At 54.5% G+C, this 23369-nt stretch overlaps 1 protein-coding gene across 1 annotated transcript in view; it reads left to right on the top strand.

Annotated features, from left to right (window-relative positions):
• LOC103603642 (tenascin-X-like) overlaps positions 1-22394 on the top strand; it is a gene marked incomplete at its 3' end in the record, with an annotated part of 43660 nt that extends 21266 nt beyond the window's left edge. The window contains exons 5-18 of the mRNA XM_008588206.1: positions 3048-3204; positions 3388-3651; positions 6430-6798; positions 7833-8126; positions 10138-10428; positions 10790-11095; positions 12578-12910; positions 16023-16331; positions 17696-17998; positions 19217-19504; positions 19774-20082; positions 20873-21181; positions 21306-21629; positions 22044-22394. Coding sequence (XP_008586428.1) covers positions 3048-3204; positions 3388-3651; positions 6430-6798; positions 7833-8126; positions 10138-10428; positions 10790-11095; positions 12578-12910; positions 16023-16331; positions 17696-17998; positions 19217-19504; positions 19774-20082; positions 20873-21181; positions 21306-21629; positions 22044-22394 — 4207 coding nt within the window. The remainder of the gene's footprint in view (positions 1-3047; positions 3205-3387; positions 3652-6429; positions 6799-7832; positions 8127-10137; positions 10429-10789; positions 11096-12577; positions 12911-16022; positions 16332-17695; positions 17999-19216; positions 19505-19773; positions 20083-20872; positions 21182-21305; positions 21630-22043) is intronic.
• Positions 22395-23369: the final 975 nt, after the last annotated feature.

Raw genomic sequence — 23369 nt, forward strand, 5'->3', positions numbered from 1 at the left:
GGTTGCGGTCCCGTTGCCGGTCCCCGGTCTGGTGCGGGAGCGGCACCGAGGGTTGCGATCCCGTTGCCGGTCCCCGGTCCGGTACGGGGGCAACACTGAGGGTTGCGATCCATTGCCGGACACGGAAAAAGATAAAAGACAAAAAAAAAAAACTTCAGGGAAAGAAGAATTAAAATAAACGCTTGAGATAAGAGGAGCTTTCAGGGCAGCTTTGTCTCCTGCTCTGAGTAAATACAAATCCATCCTTGGGTGTCCTCATGGGATGCAGCTTTCCAGCTGAAGCACTAGGCTACCCTCACCCAGAGCCAGAGTGGTGCTGAGCTGACCTGTGCCAGGTTTTATTATGCTCTCAGTTCATCCACTCTGCTCTGGGTAAGGTCCTCTGTCACATTCTGGGTCCTCTCTGAGCCTGGGTGTGGAAGACGCTCCTGTAAAATTGGTCCCCAGACACCCCTCTTGGACTCAACATCGGCCTGTGCTACTGGCCCTCAGACCATGCTTTCTATGCTCTGTGTGGCTGACCCCTGGTATTGTGCCTTTTGCCTTGTCCAGTGCTCTCTGTCCATTTCTGTTGGCAGTTGGCTGTTCTCTGGCCGCTGCCATCTTCCTAGAATATGGTGGCTGGCCAGTACCAGGATCTGAACCTGTGACCTTGGTGTTATAAGGCCACACTCTAATCAAATGAGCTAACCGGCCAGCCCCCCTAGAAGCCTATCTCTACCTCATGCCCTCCCTCTTTCTAGAAACACTTCTTTGTGAAAGTCCAAACTCTGTTATTCCTGGCCAAGCAATACACCTAGTTATTGGAGTTATTTTCAGAATGCATAAGAGGATGTTCCTCCTCTCCCTGCATATGTGGCATTGTTACACCAACTCAGTGGTTCTCAAAGTGTGTTTCCTAGACCTGCAGCATCAGCTTGGGAGCTTGTTAGAAATGCAAATTGTCAGACTCCACCCCCAGATCTACTGAACCAGAAGATCTGGGAGTGAAGCCCAGTAACCTGTGTTGTAACAAACCCTCCAGATGACCTGATGCACTTCTAGCCTGAGGACCGCTAACTTAAGGAATGTTGCTGTTTCGTAAAATGCTAGTCACTCTATAAATGTGAGAGAAAGCATGGGGAAACTGAGGCAGGTATTCCTTGTCTGGGTGTATCCTGCAGCCTGGAAACTGGAGTTATGCTAAGTGTTCATTGGGACACAAGGCCTTGCAGCCTCGGAAAGTTTTTTTGCTTGGGTCTAATCTGAAAAGGGAGATGAGGGTGAGGTAAGCTCCAGGATGGAGCTTACCTCACCAGCCAAGGTGGAGTCCTCTATCTGGGGCCAGGAGGTTGATATTGAAAATAAGTCAAAATCAACCTCCTTGTATATTGATAAAATAAAATTAAGAAAGAAAAAAAAAAAGAAAATAAGTCAAAAAGTCACCAAAAACAATCAGTGAAGCAGCCAAGCAAGCTTTACCAAGTGGCAGAGCCAGCTGCCAGCATCTGGCTAGAGAGATGGTGCTGGGAGACATGGGTTAGGCTGACAGTGGGACTTTCAGGGAACTCTTCTCAAATGGATCTCAGGAGGAACCAAGAGGTGTCTAAAGAATATATTTAGGTTGGTCTAAAGGGAGAAGGAGAACTTTGGGGATGGGTTTGCCTTGTTGAAAGAACCAGACGTTATCAGGGAGTATCTAAGGGTGTATGTGTGTTGGGGGACTTGAGAATGAGAAAGAGAGTTAGTCAACAAGTAAATCGTGGGAAGGATGAGGACCTTGAGGGTCTTGATTTGAAGACCACCTAAGGCTTCCTAGACTAGGGCAGAGGAAGTAGGAAGGGGACAGGGGTTCTGTGTGGCCCAGAAACCTTTTCAACACAGAAAACTTTGACAAAGCTTTATTTTATCCTCAACCAGGAAATTTCTACGTGGCCTTCTCATCTGGTTTTATACTTTGGTATTTAGTATGTTGATTTCCCCACAATTCTCTTGGTTTAGGAGAGTACCTTTTGAAATTTCCAATCCTACTTGGCTGAATGGAGGTGTCCCCATCACAGCCAACATAGCTAAGCAGAACAGAGTGTCCTTAGCTGCTGTCCTAGCTGGATAGCCTGGCAAAATGCAGAGCTGTTAGAGTGCTCACAGATGTCCAGTTCCTCCTGTTTCCCCAGCAGCTGGCACTCCAGGAGACCCTGCCTGGAAGAAGGGCCCAGCAGATTTCCTGCAGGGCCACCACATGTAATCACAATACCTTAAATGTAAACTTGTTTTCTCACAGGGATTTGCTATGCATAGAGATTTGGGTAGGAATCTAATAAAACTTAAGATGTGGCCATACATTTAGCTACTAGAGTATGAGCTACCTGAGGACAGGGACTATATATTTTTTGTGTGTGTGTTTCCAGTGCCCAGCATGATGCCAGGTACAAAATCAGCAATCAGGAAATGTATCTGTGGGACTTTGAGCAGGTGGACCTTGTCTTGAGGGGCCTACAAGCCTGCTGAACGTACAAGAAACCTCTAAAGGGAAATGTCATGATGCAGGTCACACAGCCAGGAGCAGGCATCTGTTGGGAGGTTCAGGCTAAGACAGATGCTTTAAGGAGGAAGTGAGACCTGAAAGGGCGTCGGTGATCTACTTCATTTGTTCTGAAATGATCGAACTTAGGAAAAGCCTTCTAATGCATGGGGTTGCCAGCGGAAAGCCAGAGGAAGAATCCTGATGTGTGTTGGGTGGAATACTGGCAGATGAATAGGGAGAGCCCATGAGAGGGGATTCTGCCTAGGCTTAGACTCCTGCCTCTTTCTTGGTGTTGGTGACCTTGGCAATATACTTATCCTTTTGTGTCTCAGTTTCCTCATCTGTCAAATGGGACTAATAGGACCTGCCTCATAGGGTGGTTGTGAGAACTGGCATGGAATAAGTGCTCTAGGAGTATTTACTGTTACTGCCCATGCTCCCAGATAGAGCCAAGTTCCATGTCGACACTATTTGGAATTGGAGAAAGAAAAGATAAGGGAGATTGTGTCAGCCCCTGATCCACCCGGTGCACTCTCTCTCGCAGACAGAGGGGGTGAGTCCCCCATTCACGGCCCGGGTGCCCAGCTCTGCTTCAGCCTATGACCAGAGAGGATTGGCTCCCGGTCAGGAGTACCAGGTCACGGTCCGTGCCCTTCGAGGGACCAGCTGGGGCCCTCCTGCCTCCAAGACCATCACCACCAGTAAGAGCTGGGGCTGTAGGGGTGGGCTCCTGGATGGAGATCTGGATTTGAGAGGGAAGCTGGGAATCTGCCCTCCAGGAGGGCAGAGGGGAGGGGCCGGATGGGGGCCAGGCTCTTGAAAAGAAAGCTGATGACTGAAGAACCAGACTCTTACCTGAGCTCTCCTCTCTCTAACCCTGATAGTGATCGATGGTCCCCAGGACCTCCGCGTGGTGGCTGTGACACCAACCACACTGGAGCTCAGCTGGCTGCGGCCCCAGGCCGAGGTGGACCGATTTGTGGTGTCCTACGTCAGTGCCGGGAACCAGAGGGTGCGGCTAGAAGTGCTCCCTGACGCAGATGGGACGCTGCTGACTGACCTGATGCCAGGCGTGGAATATGTGGTGACTGTCACTGCAGAGCGGGGCCGGGCCATTAGCTATCCGACTTCTGTCAGGGCGAACACAGGTATGGAAGGCCATGGGTTAGAGAAGGGCCCTGGTTTCCAAGACTAGAAGCCCCCTCCTCAAGAGCCCAGGTCTAGGACTCACAGGCTCCTCTGAATACATTTGGCAGGGTTTGTGGCAGTCTCAAAGCACCTGCAGGGGGACTTGTTCAGGCCTGAGGGCACTGGGGAGACAGAGCCCTCAGGTACTTGGAGTCCTATAGGATGGCTGCAGGGTAGACTAGGGGAGGAACTGCCCCACAAAGAGATGTGGAGAATAGGAGATGCTGTCTGATCCACCAGGATGAGAGAGGTTCTCATCCATACTTAGGTACAGGGGCAGGTCTTGCGCTGACAGTTGGGTCTTGTGGGGACTGGAATTAGGCAGGTGGGATCAGTCCTGTTGATTTTAGGATTGGGGTGGCTGGAAGCTGGGTCTCACAGAAGTAATTTTCCACTAACCCTCAAGATTTCTTAACAGATGCCCGGATCTTTCTTTTCTTTCTTGTGACAGGGAGACGCCCACCTGGCTGTAGCTCATATTTTCTTCCCCCACTCCCCTTTCTCTCCTTCAGATCCAGGGCCCCACCCGCTGGCTTCTCTCTTCTTTCTAGGGCACCAACAGTGGTGGGCTTGGAGGGGGAAGGGGAGCCTCCTTCGGGCTCCCTTGGAGCCGGGAGCCCCCTTCGGGCTCCCGGGGCACTGACTCATTTCTCTCGGTTTTCTTTCCAGGTGGGGCTGGGGTAACAGGGAAGGCCTCTGGCTCTGGTGGAAGCATGGAGGGAGGGGCTGCCGTGGGGGGGTGCGAGGGGCGGGGGTGGGGAGGTTGCCACTGACCAGCTCTCCCCCTCCCCATTTTTCGCCCCTGGCAGCACCAGGCCACTACAGTTACCCGGAGGCGCGACCCCCAGACCCGTCCCCCAAGCCCCGGCCCCGGCCTGCCCCGGCCCCGCAGCCCCCGAGGCCCCCGAGGCCCTCGCGGCCCGCAGAGAACGGGGAGGAGGAGTCCCGGCCCCGGCCGAGCCTGCCCCAGTCCCCCCGGCGGCCGTGGGGCAACCTGACGGCTGAGCTGGGCCGCTTCCGCGGCTCGGTGCAGGACCTGGAGCGCCACCTGCGGGCCCACGGCTACCCATTGCGGGCCAACCAGACCTACACATCGGTGGCACGCCACATCCATGAATATTTGCAGCGGCGTCTGGCTGCCGCTGCCCCCGCCGGGTCCCCTGCACCACCGTCCCGTCGCCCCCGCCCCACCGCCCACCCTGACCCGGGCACCAGGAAGCCGGACTCCAACCAGGGCATCTACGGCCTCTCGCCTGAAGGCGTCGATCGGGTGGCTACGCCCCGCCACCCGAAGCCCGAGGTGCTGGGCAGTTCCGCCGACGGCTCGCTCCTGGTATCTCTCGACGGGCTCCGCGGCCAGTTCGAGCGCATAGTGCTGCGCTGGCGGCCCCAGCCGCCCGCAGAGGGCCCCGGCGGGGAGCTGACCGTGCCCGGCACCACGCGCACCGTCAGCCTACCCGACCTCAGGCCCAGCACCACCTACCACGTGGAGGTCCACGGGGTGCGGGCGGGACAGACCTCCAAGTCCTACGCCTTCATCACCACCACAGGTAGCGTGGGCTGGGGCCGCGGGACCACCCATCCCCTGTCCAGCATCCTGATGGTGGAGACTGCATCCACGAGTCCCCCCACCGCCTCACGGCTCAGGCTGCCACCCCCACCACACCCTTCTTCCTTCAGGCCCTACCTGGCCTAGGCTCCAGGGGACCCCCACAACAAAGCATGTCCTTCTGTGTCTCTAGAAGCCACCCCTACCCCAGGGGATTGGCATCATCCTGTGGATACCCAAGGCCAAGGGAACCTGGTCTTTGGGGTTTCCTGATTTTTATTCAGATTCACAAGGCACTTCTGCCAGGATTGCTATTCTAGGCAATAGAAAGGGGCATTTGGGGGTGCTGGGGAGTTGCAGAGATTCACTGGAGCAGTTTGAGTGGGGTGAGGGTTAAAACCAGTGATTCCCGTTCTGACTCACTGTGGTGAGGGTGGCTGAAGACTGTGGTCAGTGGTTACTATTTTCCACAATTTGGCCTTGACCTTAAAGGAACACACTGAAACGGCTTGGGGGTGGCTTTGAAGCCATCAGGCAGCATGTGTATGGGAGTGGGGTGAGCCCACTGCTTCTTGAGCTGCCTCTTCAGGCCTCCTGGCTCACTCATGCTTGTCTCTCCCACAGGAACCAAGTCCAGGCTTGGGGAGAGGGTGCTCTGTGTCTGCTGTGGGAGGGTGGTGGACCTTTTCTTTCCCCACAGGGCCCAGATGCCACCTGACCTGGATGTCCACCCCCCATGCCCTCTCTTTCTTCTCCCTGCTCACTCTCCGCTTGCACCCTCCCTCCCTAACACCACAGTCTCCTCCTTTCTTCCAGGCTTCTCACTGCAGCACTAATGGAAGCCATGACCACCACCCAGTGGGGGAAAGGGGTTGCATGTGGGGAGGGACATGGAAGTCTCTGGGGACTGGAGGTCATAGAAGTGGGGGGAGGGATAGTAGGTTTTATTTATTTCATTTATTACCTGCCCTAAGCACAGGCCTGTCTGCTCAGGAATCTGGTAGATGGGAGTGTTTGGAGGACTGGGCAGAACTTTAGGAGGATGGGGTGGCCCAGGTGGTGGAAGCAGGAGCAGAAAAGGGGGGGCGTCTCTAGGCTCAGAACCCAGAGGGCAGAACCTGGGGACTGAGGATTCCTTTCCGGCTCTCATACTCGACTCTCCTATTTTTCTCACCCTGCCCCTTCCCAGGGTCCTCACCCTCGGGCCTTTTGGGGGCTACCGATGAGCCTCCTCCCTCAGGCCCCTCGACGACCCAAGGGGCCCGGGCCCCTCTCCTTCAGCAGCGCCCCCAGGAGCTGGGAGAGTTGAGGGTGCTGGGCAGAGACGAGACAGGGCGCCTCCACGTGGCCTGGACTGCCCAGCCCGACACCTTTGCCTACTTCCAGCTACATCTGCGGGTGCCCGAGGGGCCGGGGGCTCATGAGGAACTGCTGCCAGGGGATGTCCGCCAGGCTCTGATGCCCCCACCCCCTCCTGGAGCCCCCTACGAGCTGTCACTTCGAGGGGTCTCCCCCGGGGGCAAGCCCTCAGCCCCTATCATCTACCAAGGCATTATGGGTACATCTTGTACTCTGCTCAGACCAATGTCCTGAGATTGGGGGAGGAGTGGTGTTATCAGGACTTCAGAGGTGGGATGAGGATTGAAGGGCCAGTGAAGGGCAGAGCCAACATTTGGGGCTGGATGATAGGAAAAAACAAGGAGAGAAAAGAAGTTGTGGGTTCAAAGGGAAGATGGAGGGAGGGGGTCTTAGAACAATGACAGGGTAGGTAGGGGAGGGGAGTACTCCAGGAAAAGAAGGCAGGAAGAGAAAAGTCAGAGGGTGGGACAGGGATTCAAGGAGAAAGGCAACTTTCTTTGTCCTGTGTCCTGCCCCCACTTCCTGGTCCCTCTTCTGCCCTGCTCCACTCCATAGATCTCTTGGTGGGGTGGGGACATGGAAAGACCTCTGGCCCTAAAGATACTGACTCTCAGCCCCTCCTCCCCATTCCTTCCCCACAGCCCACAACACCACCTCCCTGGGAGCCTGGCTTGCAGTGGATAGCACCATAGTCCCATCAGTTGGTTTCTACTGAGGGTGGATGCTCCCTGGGGTAGGGGGCTCCACAACCATCAGGACTTCTAAGGTGGCTGAGGTTTGCAGGACCAGTGAAGGACAGGGCCTTGGGGTGGCTGGCTCTTACATACCCTCTTGGGCCCTCTCTATAGGACCAGGGTGGCCAACTCTATCCCCAAGTCCAGGTCAAGCTCACCACTGAGAGCGAGAGTGGCAAGGGAGAGAGTGGTTCAGGTGGGCCAAGGAGGCTTAAGATTGCTCTGAAGCCACTGCAGGGAGGCTTGAAACTCTCAGGCAGAACCATGGGGGACTTGAAACTTTCCTCAAGACCCCGGTGTGCAGAGAGACTAAGACCTTGTGAGAGGTGGGGAAGCTATCACTAGGGAAGGACTTGGAGGGCTGATCACAGAGGGCTGAGGGGTGGGGAAATGGAGACTTCCAGGGAGGGAGCTGTTCAGGATGGAGTGAGGTGGGAAGAGGATGGGGGACAGGGAATGTTTGAGCCACTGTGCTTTGATTTTTCCCCCCAAACTCCAGACAGGGATGGGGAGAAGCCTGGGAAGTCCTCGGGCCCACCACGACTGGGCGAGCTGACAGTGACCGACTTGACCTCTGACTCCCTGCTTCTGCGCTGGACAGTTCCTGAGGGCGAGTTTGACTCCTTCATGGTCCAGTACAAGGACAGGGATGGGCCCCAGGTAGTGCCTGTGGAGGGGCCTCAGCGCTCAGCCCGCATCACCTCCCTGGACCCTGGCCGCAAGTACAAATTTGTCCTGTATGGGCTCGTGGGCAAGAAGAGGCATGGCCCCCTGATGGCTGAAGCCAAGATCTGTGAGTGAGAACAGTCACACCCAACCCCTGCCCTCTGCACTGTCCTGAAGGAGGTCTTCCCAGTGCTTTGGGACCTGCCTTGGGAGCTCCGGAAGACTTCCCGGAGGCAGTGGTACCTGAAATGAATCCTGAAGGAAAAGTAGAGGTGGGACAGGCAGAGAGGTTGAGAAGGGCAGTGCAGGCAGAGGGAGACGTGGTGAGCGAGGCAGGGGAGACCATGGCCTGTAGGAGAATCAATGTCACTGTTTCCTCTGGCTGGAGAGCAGGGGGAGCTAAAGGGCTTGGCCTTAGGGCTTCATGTGCCATGCTGAGGGCTGGGACTCATCTGAGGGGTCTAGGAGGCCTCTAAGAGTCTTAAGTGGGAGAGTGACATGATTAGATATTTATCTTACAAATGGCACTATGGCTGCTGCAGAGAGTAGCTGGAGAAATAAGTTAAGAGCTGGAGTGGGGGGTTGGTGGCCTGGCTGGGGTTGTGACTGTAGCACTGGATGTGGGAGGTGAAGGAGAATGAGGAGCCCCAGGCAGCCCCCAGGATTCTGGATCAGACAGTTGCATTCCTGAGGCAGGGAGCAGCAGAGGTGGGGACAGCATGGTGTGGGACACTTAGATAAACATCTTTTGAGCATTTATTAAGCATCAAATGCGTTCAGGATGTTCTGAGTGTATCATCACACTCACTCCCCACAGCAGCCCTGCAAGGCATGAGAATTGAGGCACAGAGAGGGAGAGGTCACCCAAGCAGAACGTGACGGGGCCTCAGGGTTATACTGCCACCATCGTGGGTCCGGAAAGCAGAGAAAAGGCCTGAAGAGGGAGTGTGGGTATTGTCAGTGCCAAAGGATAGGAGCCAGGGTGAGGGGACGGGAGTGGGAAGAGACAGGACCATTGGAACCCTGGAACCCAGGGGATGGCCAACACTCAGCAGGAGCACAGGGAGAGGAGTCCACAGGGTATTCTGAGGGGTGACTTGCTGGGAGGAGCAGAACCAGGGAGAGAGGCGTCCTGGACGCCAGGAAGGAGGGCACAGTCAGATAAGTCTGACTCAAGGGCAACAGAATGTCCACAGGACCTAGCAATGGCAAGGTCACCACTGACCCCAATGAGAGCTGCCTGGTGCCAGGGTGGAGCCGGGATGGGAGGGCAGTGGAGGTGAGGACATGGCTACCACCAGTGTCAACACTTTCTGGAGTCTGGGCTGCGAATGAGTAGGGAGCAAAGAGGGAAGATGGAGGCGAAAGGGAGAGGCACGCAGAATGGGTGGGGGCAGCAGGAGCATGTTTAATGCTGGTAGCACAGCAGGTAGGGAGTGAAGGGTGGGCGATGCAGGGCGGGGTCATCGATGAGTCCCAGTCCTATAGGTATGGGAGGCCCTCTCACATTAAAACACCCCAAGGATCCTGCTCTCCTCTCTTGGACGAGAAACCAGCTTAGTAGTTAGGCCTGGAAGCAGTGGAGTTTGTACTGGGAAGATTTCCCTGGCTGTGGAGATATGGAAAGGCCTGGCTGGGCTCTGCTCTTTCTTTTTTCTTTTTTCTTTTTAAAAGATGACCGGTAAGGGGATCTTAACCCTTGACTTGGTGTTGTCAGCACCACACTCACCCAGTGAGCAAACCGGCCATCCCTATATAGGATCCGAACCCGCGGCCTTGGTGTTGTCAGCACCGCACTCTCCCGAGTGAGCCACGGGGCCGGCCCAGGGCTCTGCTCTTTCTGACTCCCCCCCTACCTCCCCCAGTTGTGGATTGAGTCAGGGCCACACTAGTCCATACAGTGCTTTTGTGCCATTTGGAAGAAAGCAGCCCTTCCTCTAGGTGGACATAGCTCCTTACCAGGGCACAGCTTGGCAAGCAGAGTGCTGGCTGGATTTCAGTACCTCTGTGCTCCCTTGGCAATGCACCTTTGTACAGTGAATGGTCTGCACAACGGCACGCAGCACCCCTGTGTGGGAGATGGGTTCCTCTTCTCCTGTGATGTGTGTCCCTCCCTTCTCTCTACCCCTTCTTCCTAGTGCTTCAGAGTGATCCCAGCCCAGGGACCCCACCCCGCCTGGGAAAGCTCTGGGTGACAGACCCTACCTCAGACTCGCTGCACCTCTCCTGGACTGTCCCTGAGGGCCAGTTTGACTCCTTCATGGTCCAATTCAGGGACAGGGATGGACGTCCCCAGGTGGTACCTGTGGAAGGGCCTGAGCGCTCAATCATCATCTCCCCCCTGGACTCTGACCACAAGTATAGATTCACTCTATTTGGGATTGCCAACAAGAAGCGATATGGTCCCCTCATGGCCGATGGCACCACTGGTAAGTGGCAGCCACCTAAGCCCCCATGTGACCACTCTCAATCTTCTGCACATAAGCCCTCAGCCAGGAACAAGCTAGGGCCTCCCAGCAAGATGGATGACTCTGGCATACTGGCCCTGCTCCGGGGCTGAAGGGCAGCCAGCCTCCCCCACACTGCTGGGCCCCTTCCATCCTGTTCAGCAGCTCCCCAAGGCCCAGAAGGTGTGTCATACCCTGACTGTGCCAGACTTCCCAGGAGTTTAGCACTCACACTAATAGAGCAGTGACCCATCCCGCCCACCAGGTGTGACATCCCGTCCAAACCCCAATCCCCAATCCCAGGCTGCCAGTTCACCACCTGGATGGATCCTCTTGTTTACAGCCCCAGAGAGGAAAGAGGAGCCCCCCCAACCCGACTCACCCGAACAGCCTCTCCTGGGGGAACTGACGGTGACCGGCGTGACCCCAGACTCCCTACGCCTGTCATGGACTGTGGCCCAGGGCCCCTTTGACTCCTTCGTGGTCCAGTACAAGGATGCAGAGGGGCAGCCCCAGGCAGTACGCATTAGTGGGGATGAGAACGAGGTCACTGTCCCTGGCTTGGAGTCCGACCGGAAATATAAGATGAACCTCTACGGGCTTCGTGGCAGGCAGCGTGTGGGGCCTGTGTCTGTGGTGGCCAAGACGGGTGAGTCAGGGCCGCACAGGCCTCCATCCCCTGGTAGTCCCAGTCCTGTGAGCAGGACCTGGCCCGGGATCCTTCCAGCTTATCCACAGCCTCCTTCATGGCCTGGTTCATGTTGTGGCCGTTTCTGAGATTCTGTCACCACTCCCCCGACCCTCACACCATTGCTGCCCTGTTCAGAGGTGGCAGATCTGAAGGACAAGAGCACTGCATTTTCCCAGCCTCTTTGAGGCATGAACAGGACTCCTCCCAGCCCCTGACTCCCAGCCAGCTTGGAACGGGGCAAAGGGCTCACTTGCAGCCCTGCATCCCAGCCTGTTCCTCCATGTCCCCAGGCTCTCTCAGTCTGTTGCCATTCCCATGGCCCATGAAGCCTTTGCCAAGAGGTATTGTGGCGTAGTGGTCAGGAGCATGGGCTCGGGAGCCAACTCCCTGGCTGTTACTGCCAGCTTCACAACTTATTGCCTAAGGGACCTTGTGCGAGCCACTTAACTTCTCTGTGTCTCACCTTTCCCTTCTGTCAAATGGGGATAATAATGGTAGCCACTACACAGAGTTGTCAGAATTAAATGAGTTCATATACAAATAGCACCGAGAATAGTGCCTGGCACATCAAAACTGCTACTTAAGAGTGAGCTTCTGTTTCTCCCTGATTCTCTCACTTCCTAGTAAACATTTCTGCTCCTCACCTCCCTCCCTTTCCCAGCCTTGCCGGGGTTATCATTCTTGCCTGTTCCCTCCTCAATCTCCTGTCCCGTAAGTAGTCCCCCATGGACCAGGGAGTGGGTCACAGAAGGGCTGGCTTTCCTTGTGCCACAGTCTCCCTATACCATGGACCCTCCGCAAAGACCTAACTGCAGGGACAATAAATTGGTGGCCTTCGGGGTGTGATTCCAGAGCCAGCCAGGAAAGAGCAGGGGCCTTCCCAACCTCCACCCACCCCTGAATCTTTCACCCACTCTTGTCTAGAACCCTGCCTTAGCAATTCATACCTTAGGGTTAAAGGGCAGACAGGGGCAGGGCTGTCCAGGGAGGGCGTGGCCGGAGCACATTCCATGATCCTGTCCAGGTGAGGGGATGGGGCAGCCAGAGCGCCCTGGGAAGGGGCATAGGTGGGAAGAGGCTTCACTGCCCGCCTCGCTTTCCTGAGGTCAGCACAGTTAGTGAATGCAGTATGGAAGGATCCTCAGAAGTTTCCTCTCTTCCCATCTTGGCTCCTTTCTCAGACATGAGGGGAGACCCCCAGGCCCACAGAACCCACTAGTGCAGTCCCACCAGCAGTACAGGACAAATATTGGGGGCTCTTAGCCCTCTCTCCTTCTGTGAGTGACTAAGTGGCTAATACAAAGGCTACGTAAGTCCCTTAGCCTACTGAGCTCCTAGTAAACTTGAGGAGTATGTTGCTGGTGGACTTGATTGTCTTTATCGACGACAGCAGCAAAGCAAGTCACCCTTACAGCCTGTATCCCCCATCTCTTCTCTTAGCCCCCCAGGATGTTGTGGATGAGACCCCTAGCCCCACAGAGTCCAGCATGGAGACCCCAGAGCCCCCCGAGGAGCCACTTCTGGGAGAGCTGACAGTGACAGGATCATCCCCAGACTCGCTGAGCCTCTCCTGGACTGTCCCCCAGGGCCGCTTCGATTCCTTCACCATCCAGTACAAAGACAGAGATGGGCGGCCCCAGGCAGTACGTGTCGAGGGCAAGGAGAGTGAGGTCACCGTGGGGGGCCTGGAGCCTGGGCGCAAGTACAAGATGCACCTGTACGGCATCCATGAGGGGCAGCGCATGGGTCCCGTGTCCACCATGGGAGTGACAGGTGAGTGAGGGGGCAGGGGCCTGCTTTGGTTCTCTCCTACTGCTGGCCCCCAGCTTCCTTGTAGCCAGTTGCTCTCCCTTGCCCCAGTGGAACCACAAGGCCCCACCTGTTTGGGGAAGACCTAGAAATAGAGGTCACTGAGCTTTCAGGACCTGAGCAAGTTTTAAACCTTCTGTGCCTCTGTTTCCTTGTCTGTGAAATGGAGGTAACACCTACCTCACAGAACTAGTGCGAGGATTAAATGACTTAACAGTTGTAAAGCACTGAGGATGGGCCTGGCACAAAGTAAACATGCTGTCAGCATTTGCTGCTATGATTATTGTAATCACCCTTACTCAGGGGTCTGCTTTGTCCCTTTTTGCTGGTTCAGCTCCTTAGTTGGTCAGAATGTATATGAGACATTGGCCTTTTCATCAGTGCAGCTCAAAACTTTCTTTAACCCTCGTTCAGTGAGTGACTTTACAGCAGAGAAGAACATTCCTTCTGCCCCTTGTCTTGGACCTGGTTACAGGGCCACCTCTGCAACCACAAAGGACCCAGCCTGGGCACCTCCTCTCCAGAGCCTCAGCCCAAGAGGCTGGGTGGGCAGCAGTGCCTCTGGAACTCTCCTGCTGACCTGCCCAGCTTGGTCACAGTGAGGGGGTCTCATTTTCCCTTTACTCACTGAAACAAAGACGCACCTTTTTCAAAAACAACTTTTACTATAAGGGGAAAGACTAGAAACGTAAAGGTAGAGAAACAGGTTTCTAGAACATGGTTTCTCTACTTCCACAAAGCTCAACCTCATAGTGACATGGTTGGCTTAGTTTCCACAAACTTCCACTCCTAATTTCTTTTCTTTGCTCAGTCAGCACTGAGAAGAGGGAAAGGGGAAGCCACCCTGAGTTACTGGCCTCAGGGCCTGAGGTAGAGTGGAGGCTCATGCCAGGCCCAGAACATGCTGCCAAGGTTTCTCCTGGGTGACTCTCGTTCTGTGCCTCTGTCCCAGGCAGCCACACCAGGCTCTGTGAGGCCCTGTGCCTGGTCCTCAGGGTAAGGATGGGTTCTAACAGGCAATGCTATAGAGGGAAATAGACTTTTGGAATTTGACAAACTGAGTTCCATTCCTGGTTTCCCCAACTGTGTGATCTTGAAAAACTTACCACCTCTCCTGGAAGCTCAGCTTCCTCATTTTCAAGATGGAGCAAACGCCACCGACTTTGCCACAGTGGGTTAGAGGTGGTGATATAACATGTCTAGCATGTTCTCAGCTCATTTTGACTTTTGCTGAGACCATCCTGTGGAGAGATCACTGTATATCGAATTCTAGTGCTGTATATTTTTAAACATGTATTTTGCATGTCTTGGATAAAATGGAAGTGGCCCATTAAGAAAGAAGTGGACGTGGGTGTTCATCAGCAGAGCAGGCTGAGGCTCTTGGTGGGGCTGGGAGGAGAAATACGTGGGGCTACTTAGAAACACTTCCCAGATGCAGTGGGGACTGTCATACTCACCAACAATTATAATCTCGCCCTTTCCAGTTAAGCCAAACCACTAGCAGTCAGGTTTGATGGTGAGGGACAGTTTCTCTCCCTCATGGAAGGAAGTACAGAGATGGCAAAACCAGCAGGAAGTGGACGCTACAGGAACTACCATGGTTAGAAGGCACACAAAAGGAAAGAACATGCCTGGCCTGGTCCCTGTACATAGTACATGGTGGTCACTCTGGTCCCACCCATCCCCCTCAGCTGCCTCCATCCTGTCCTTCCCACCCAGACTCTTTTCTGTCTGCCTGACACCTGGTTACCAGCCTGTTTTAAGCAGGTTTCACCTGTCTGGAGCCTAGTCTTGCCCTTCCATGGAAGCTAGAGAAACAAGATCTCGGGAGCCCCCCCCCCCCAGTCACCCCCATTGCCATTTTGTCTCTTGGGACCACTTTCCAGTTCGGTCACTAATGAGGACTGCCTCCCTCCCAGAGCCAGCTCATTCTGGGACAGAGGCGATGGGCAGATCCTAAGCTCAGCTTCCCCAGTCCAGACCCGCAGACCGCTCGTTTATTTAACACACATCTGTTGAGCGCCCACTGTGTGCCGGGCGCCAGACACAGCAGTGCACAAGGCAGAGCCCCCGCCTGTGGACCTCACATTCTAGTGGAGGGTGACAGGTAGCGATTTGCACAAGCACATCATGGTGCCGTATGGGACAGTGTCAAGAGCTGTGGAGAAAAGTGAAGCCCAGTAGGTGAGGGCCCTGCCGAGAGGGGACATTTGAGGAAAGGCCTGATGCTGGCGAGAGGACAGGCAGAGGAAAGGACAGATAAGAGCGGGAGGGGCGGGCAGTGAGGCGTGCAGCAGGGTGATGTCAGAGGTTAACATGTGGGACCTCAGAGGCCACAGAAAGGACTTGGCTTTTACTGTGAGTGAGATGGAAGCCACTGCGGGAACAGGCTCTGACTAATGTGTTAACAGGATCCCTCTGGCCACAGACACAGCAGACTGAAGGGGGTGAGGGCAGAAGGAAGGAGGCGGTCTGGGAGACTGTTGTGATAGTCCAGGAAGAACCCGAGGTGCTTGGAGGTGGCAGTAGTAGCAGTGGTGAGGAGGGGGCAGATTTTGAAGGCAGTGACAATAGGTCTTACCCACAGGGCAGATGTGGGTGTCAGAGAGGACTCAGGCATGACTCGAAGGATTATGACCTGAGCAGCTGGAGAAACAAAGTTGTTATTTACTGAGGTGGGAGGCTGTGGAGGGAACAGGCATCAGGAGAAGCCCGGGGGCTCGGTTTTGGACTTGTTGAGTTTGAGATTCCAATTAGGTACCCAAGGAAGATGTTAAGCAAGCCGGGGGTCAGGGGAGCTGTCTGGGCAGGGGGTATAAATCTGGACTCATTGACATACAGATGGAATTTCAGCCACTTTCCCAGGGTCTCAGTAACAGTTGACACCTCTCCCCCTCCCGCCTCCCAGCAAGCACACCCCCAGACACTTGGCAGGGACTTAGTGAAGGATTGTTGGCCAGACAGATGTTGCCGATCCGTGGACTTTACCTCATGGGTACCACAAAAACAACAGACATAATTACTACCAAGGGAAAAAAGGGTCCTCTCCTAACAGCCACTGCCATCTCTGTGCCAGCCCCACAACCAGAAGAAGAGAGCCCTGCAGCCACCAACACCCCCCTGGAGCCACGCCTGGGGGAGCTAACAGTGACAGATGTGACTCCCAACTCTGTGGGCCTCTCGTGGACTGTCCCTGAGGGCCAGTTTGACTCCTTCGTGGTTCACTACAAGGATAGAGATGGACAGCCCCAGGTGGTGCCTGTGTCTGCAGACCAGCTTGAAGTCACAGTCCCCAACCTGGAGCCTGCAAGAAAATACAAGATGAACTTCTATGGGCTACATGGTCAGCAACGTGTTGGCCCCCTCTCTGTGATAGCCATGACGGGTGAGTGAGGGGTTGAAGCACTCCCCATCCCTGGTTACCCAGAGCTTCCCCAGCCTGAGACCCTTTTCCCAGCCCTGCCTGGGCACCACTCTTCCCTCCCTGAGGGGCTAGACCCCCTCGGGCTCTGCCTCAGTGACCCTACAGGTCCTTCCCTGGCTCACAGTCATCTTAGTCTGTTTCCTGACCGCATGGCTCCTCCTCAGGGCTGGAGCCTTCCCCACCCCGCAGTCCCTTCCCCATCTCCACTCTACCTCCTCACCCTGCGGGAATATGTTCCTTCCATTTGCCCTAAATCCAGATGTAGACTCTCTCTCCCTCTCCGATTGTCCATAGCTGTTTCCTTCCATTCTCTTTACAACCTTGCTGTGACTTGGACAGGGCTGCCACCTCCCTCTTCTGCCCTTTTTCACTGGGGTTAGACGACACACCTCTTGGAATCTCTTCTCGGAGGTCCTGGCCTCCTGGCCTGAGCTGCATTCCCTCCGGCCGTGCCAGTCTTTGTCCCTCTGGGAAGCTGCCATCTCTCTTGGCTCCTGGCTCCTTCCCGCCCCTCATGGCTTCCTGGGCATGGGTTCTCCACAATTTTTTTTTTTTTTTTTAAAGATGACCAGTTAAGGGAATCTTAACCCTTGACTTGGTGTTGTTAGCACCATGCTCTCCCAAGTGAGCCACGGGCCAGCCCTCACAATTTTTGTGCTGTGGCATCTGGTGGAACCCCTGGTCCCTCTCAGACCAATCTTTTCAAATCTATAAAATAAAATGTATATATGATTACAAAAGAAACCAATTATCTTGATATATAATTATCAAAAGAGTTCTTTAAAACTCAAATTTATAGGGCCAGCCTGTGGCTCACTTGAGAGAGTGCGGTGCTGATAACACCAAGGCCACGGGTTCGGATCCCATATAGGGATGCCCGGTTAGCTCACTTGGGAGAGTGTGGTGCTGACAACACCAAGTCAAGGGTTAAGATCCCCTTACCAGTCATCTTTAAAAAAATAAAAACTCAAATTTGTGACTTAGTAATACCTGGGCTTATTCATTAAATAACAAGACTTGGTGGCATGTTTGATAAACTGCCACATTTGGAAGTAGTGATGAGTATCAACGGTATTTTGAAGTTTCTGTAATAACTCTAAGGTGATGTGAACATCTGTGATTTCTACTGGTGACAAAGTAACAATACTACTATTGTGGTTAGTTTCCTGTGTTGATCATTGAAGGAAATACTTCATTTCAGTTAGAAGTCAGTGAAAATAAAGATGTAACTGTTCCCCAACTCAGCTCACAGTCCCCTGAGGCCTCGGAGCACAATAGTTCTCCCCTCAGAGATCTCCTGTGTTCTTTGTCTTCCCGGATCCCAGCTCCCCTCCCACCAGCCCCAGCCACCTCCAAACCCCCTCTGGAGCCACGCCTGGGGGAGCTGACAGTGACGGATGTGACTCCCGACTCCGTGGGCCTCTTGTGGACAGTCCCTGAGGGCAAATTCGACTCCTTTGTGGTCCAGTACAAGGACAGGGACGGACAGCCCCAGGTAATGCTGGCGTCTGCAGACCAGCGTGAGGTCACAGTCCCCGGCCTGGAGCCCTCCCGCAAGTACAAGTTCCTGCTGTTCGGGATCTGGGATGGGAAACGACTCAGCCCAGTCTCTGTGGAGGCAAGGACAGGTGAGAGGCCCCAAGCACCAGCCTTCCTTTCTTCCTTCCTTCTTCGCACTCCCTTCTGCCAGGTCTTTCCTGTCATTTGAAAAGCCATGCTACCTGCCCAGTCCAAAGCAGACAAAGATCGGGAGAATGGGGCTAGTTCCTGAGTCTCTCCTCCCCTGCTGACTTTTCCTCTCCTCTCATAATTTCTACTTCTGCTGGATGGTGAAGACCCTGCAGGCCCCTTCCTGGAGGATGGAAGGTGGGAGACTAGGGTGCTGGGCAAGGGGTCGAGGATAGCCAGAAGCCCTTCCTCCTCCCTGGGCCATGCAAGGCTGTCGCCTTCTGAATTTCACTGTCTCCCCTCTGACTCTCACCTAGCTTCTCACCCTCTTGGCTCAGGCCCATCTGGTCCCATATCTGCCTCCCACAGAGGCTCCCCTTCCTCCTCTGCCCTCCTCCTGGAGCCTCAGAAACTGGGAATCAGAGGAGCCCAGCCCAGCTGTGCCCCTTTCCTGGGGTTCAGTCCAGGCCCTCTCCTGCCCCTGGAGGCTCGCCGTTGCCAGAAAACTCTCGCAATAAGCATGCGTCAGCGCCCTCGCTGTCCAAGAAGGCAGCAGGCCGGCTCCTTCCCAGGCCCTGGGATGGCTCCTCAGCAGACACCAGGCCCTTTCCCCGTCTGTACTCCTTCCTTCAACTCCCCCCCAACACACACTCGCAGGCAGCCCCCGCTCCTCCACCAGGCCCTGGGGGAGTCTTACCTCTGAGTCTGGCTGGTGTAGAACGAGTGGCGCAAGAACCACCCCAGTCATAAGATCCTGCCTCCCCACCTGCTGTCTGCCCCCGTCAGGGGTCCTGTATCCCGCACCCCATTTCCCCAGGGGCCAGCCAAATCACAAAGTGTGAGCTCCTGGGTAGAAGTCTGGGATGAGCCGTACCCTGCTAGGGATAGTCTCTAAGAGGTGGGAAGAGTCTGGGGAGCTGGAGGAATAAGACAAGGAGGGAAGCTAGGGACTCTTATTTTCCCAGAGATGACTCAGGACAGAAGACCCCTCCCCACACTTGTCAAGTGGAGGGAGGCATGGGCCAGTTGGAGATGGTGGTAAGGATGGGAGGGTGGTGGAAATATTTCAGGGAAGCACCGACCATTTGCGCAGTTCTGGGTCTTTTCCAACCCCAGAAGGAGGCAGTTAAGGAGTCATTTTGGAAAAAGTAAACACAAGAACCTTTCCTCTCTTTCAGCTGCCCGAAGTGACACCAGCCCAGGGGCCCCACCCCGCCTCGGGGAGCTGTGGGTGGCAGACCCCACCCCAGACTCACTGCGCCTCTCCTGGACAGTCCCCGAGGGCCAGTTCGACTCTTTTGTGGTCCAGTTCAAGGACAAAGACGGGCCCCGGGTGGTGCCTGTGGAGGGCCATGAGCGCTCAGTCACCATTGCCCCTCTGGACGTGGGCCGAAAGTACAGATTCCTCCTTTATGGCCTCCTGGGCAAGAAGCGCCACGGCCCCCTCACTGCTGACGGCACTACGGGTGAGGGACATCCTCTGCAGGGCCCTGCTCTGCCCCCGGGGGCCCAGGACAGCAGGTGGCCACTTGTGGTGTCTGCCATTACCACTGCTTGGCCCCGGCCACTTTGGCTCAGATCCAGCTCCCCCATGTCCTTGCACAAGCCCATAGCACCAGTCCTGTGGGACTCAACCATGCACAGCCCTGTCTCCAGATCTCTCCATCTTGTCCTTTGAGGTCACCCAGGCTTCCAGAAACAGCTTAGCCATTTCCACTTCATGTCTCCATCTCAGAGTCCCAGAGTGCTGTGGATGATCCTGGAACAAAGCATCCCCCAAAACCCCGTCTGGGAGAGGAGCTGCAGGTGACCAGTGTGACGCCGGATTCCATAGGCATCTCATGGATGGTCTCTGAAGGCCAATTTGACTCCTTTGTGGTCCAGTACAAGGACAGGGATGGGCAGCCCCAGGTGGTGCCCGTGGAGGGCAGCCTCCGGGAGGTCAGCATCTTGGGCCTGGACCCCGCCCGCAGGTACAAGCTACTGCTCTACGGGCAGCATGACGGCAAGCGTGTGGGTCCCATCTCGGCCATCGCCGTGACTGGTGAGTGCAGCAGCAGCGGAAAAACCTGTGCCTTCTTCCCACCTGGCTCTCCTGATCTGACTGAGCCATAAGACCTCTGAGCTTCCCACTTCCCCTCTTTTGGGAGAAGGGATCAGCTGTATAAAAGCATAATTTGCATATAGTAAAATTCACCCCTTTTAAGGGAACAATTCAATGAGTTTTGGCAAATGCATGTCATAAAACCTTGACCACAATTGAGATATAGAACATTTCCATCAACCCAAAAAGTTTCCTTGTGTCCCCTTGCAGTCAGCTCCCCCAACCCCACCCTCCCGGCAACCACTGATCTGCTTTCTATTGTTATATCGTTTGCTTTTTTAATCATTTCATTTAACAGAAACATACAATATGTAATCTCTTGTATTTATTTATTTATTTATTATTTATTTATTTATTTTTTAAAGATGACCGGTAAAGGGATCTTAACCCTTGACTTAGTGTTGTCAGCACCACGCTCACCCAGTGAGCAAACCAGCCATCCCTATATGGGATCCGAACCCGTGGCCTTGGTGTATCAGCACCGCATTCTCCCGAGTGAGCCACAGGCCGGCCCGTAGTCTCTTGTATTTAAAAGCTTCTTGCACTTAGCATACTGCTTTTGAAATTCATCTGTGTATGTCAAAAGCTGTTCCTTTTATTGCTAACCTTTTGCCTTTACTTCCTTCCCTCCTTCCCTCCTTTCCTCCTTCCTCTTCCCTGCTCCCTCCTCCTGAGAGCCTTGGTGCAGCGACAGACCAGTCATCCATCTCTAACTGTCTCTCCGAACCAGCCCCTAGGGAAGAAGCGGAAACCTCTGCACCAGCCCCTCCTGCACCTGAGCCCCGCCTTGGGGAGCTGACGGTGGAGGAAGCCACACCACACACCCTGCATCTCTCCTGGACAGTGATTGAGGGAGAATTTGACTCCTTCGAGGTCCAGTCCACAGATAGAGATGGGCAACTCCAAGTGGTCAGTATAGGGAGTGACCAGAATGACATCACCCTCTCCGGCCTGGAATCCGACCACAGATACCTGGTGACCCTGTATGGTTTCCATGATGGGAAGCGTGTGGGTTCTGCCCATATCGAGGCCCTGACAGGTGAGGGAGAACTCTGCCCACTCTGCATCCTTCCAGATGGCTGGGAGAATTCGGAGGAGAGGCAAGTCCCCGTGGAACCCTGCCCCTCTCTAGTGTCCTTCTTACTCTTCATGTTTTTGTTCAGTCCCACGGGAAGAGGATGATCAGCCCTCAGAACCTCCCACCATGACCCCAGAGCCTCCCCTCAAGCCGCACCTGGGGGAACTGACTGTGACAGACGCCACCCCTGACTCCCTGAGCCTCTCCTGGACAGTCCCCGAGGGCCAGTTTGATCACTTCCTGGTCCAGTACAGGAATGGGGACGGGCAGCCCAAGGCAATGTGGGTGCCAGGGCATGAGGATGGGGTCACTGTCTCAGGCCTGGAGCCAGACCACAAGTACAAGATGAACCTGTATGGCTTCCACGGTGGCCAGCGTGTGGGCCCCGTCTCTGTCACAGGGGTGACGGGTGAGTGGATAGGGGAGCCCCAGGGTGGGACGTAGTGGAAGGGTCACCCTCATGCTCTTTGGGGACAACTAAACGGGGCATGGTTCAGGGTCTTAGTCAGTACCACAGACCTGCTGGGGCTGAGGCTGTGGCTCCCTTTGTCCGTCCTCTGTGCTTGACCGTGGCTCCTCCTGGGTAGGCAGGGGCCATGGAGAGCTGTGTTGTGGTGGTGGCTACCCTGGGAGCCCACAGTTGACCCCGGAGCCTGGGCATGTTTGGTAGCTGTCAGACTAGCAGGACCACCGAGCCCCAGATGGGCTTGTGTGAACTGACCTCAGGGCCCCCAGTCGTGGTCAAGGCTGGTCCATCCTTCTCTCCAAGATCCCAGGACATCCCCAGGCACCCTGCCTCACCCTCTCTGTTTCCCCTCCTCAGCTCCAGAAGAAGAGACCCCCGCCCCCACAGAGGTGGACGAGATCCCCAGCCCCACAGAACTCAGCACAGAGTCCCTGGAGCCCCCTGAGGAGCCAGTTCTGGGAGAGCTGACGGTGACAGGATCGTCCCCAGACTCTCTGAGCCTTTCCTGGACTGTCCCCCAGGGCCACTTCGACTCCTTCACCATCCAGTACAAGGACAGGGATGGGCAGCCCCAGGTGGTGCGTGTTGGAGGCGAGGAGAGTGAGGTCACCGTGGGGGACCTGGAGCCTGAGCACAAGTACAAGATGCACCTGTACGGCCTCCACGAGGGGCAGCGCATGGGCCCCGTATCTGCCGTGGGAGTGACAGGTAAGTGAGATCTCAAGGGCCCTCTCAGTTGGGTCTCGAGAAAGTGAAGCCTCCAGCATGCTGTCCACTGGAGACCCAGGACCCCAAAGCCCCAAAATCTCCAATGCACCTCCTGTCCACAAACACCTCAGGAAAAGTGTGATCTGGGGACAGGGAGAGCCTGTCCCTTACCGCAGGTAAGTGATAGACCCTCTAAGAGAGGGCCCCTAGGGACTGAGGCATCTAGGTAGGTAATTCACTGACTGATTTGTGGCTCTCTACTTTTCCTGGGAAATCTACAGAGAACTGTTCTTGTGAAATTGGGACAAATCCCATGAAATATTAATTAATTTGTTCAATAAATATTTATTAAATACAATTTCAAGCATATACACAAAGAAAGAATAGTGTCATGACCTCTCATGTGTCTTCTACCCTGCTTCAATCAAATGTCAACTCCTGGCTAGTCTGGCTCATCCGTGTCCACCCATTTCCTGCCCTCCTGCACTAGAATGTTTTCTTTATTAACGGCTTTATTGAGATATAATTTATGTGCCATAAAATTCACCTGTTTTAAGTGCACTAGTTATCAATTTCTGTATATTTACCTAGTTCAGCAACCATCACCACAGTCTAATTTTAAAACTTTTTCTTCACCCCCCTAAAAAACCTGTTTCCAGACCCATTCCCATGCTCAGCTCTAGTTCAGGACTAATCTACTTTCTGTCTCTGTAGATTTGCCTTTTCCAGACATTTCATATAAATGGAATTGTACAATATGTGTTCTTTTGTGTTTGGCTTCTTTCACTGAGCATAATGTTTGTGAGGTTTATCCACGTTGTAACATGTAGCAGAACTTCATTGCTTTTTATTTCTAAATAGTATTCCATTGTATGGATGTATCACTGCAATATTTTAAAACTAATCCCAGACATCCTTATACTTTCATCAATAAATATTTAAATATATATATATATATATATATATATATATATA

Source organism: Galeopterus variegatus, unplaced genomic scaffold (assembly GCF_000696425.1).
Source record: "Galeopterus variegatus unplaced genomic scaffold, G_variegatus-3.0.2 Scaffold4713, whole genome shotgun sequence".
Lineage (NCBI taxonomy): Eukaryota > Metazoa > Chordata > Mammalia > Dermoptera > Cynocephalidae > Galeopterus > Galeopterus variegatus.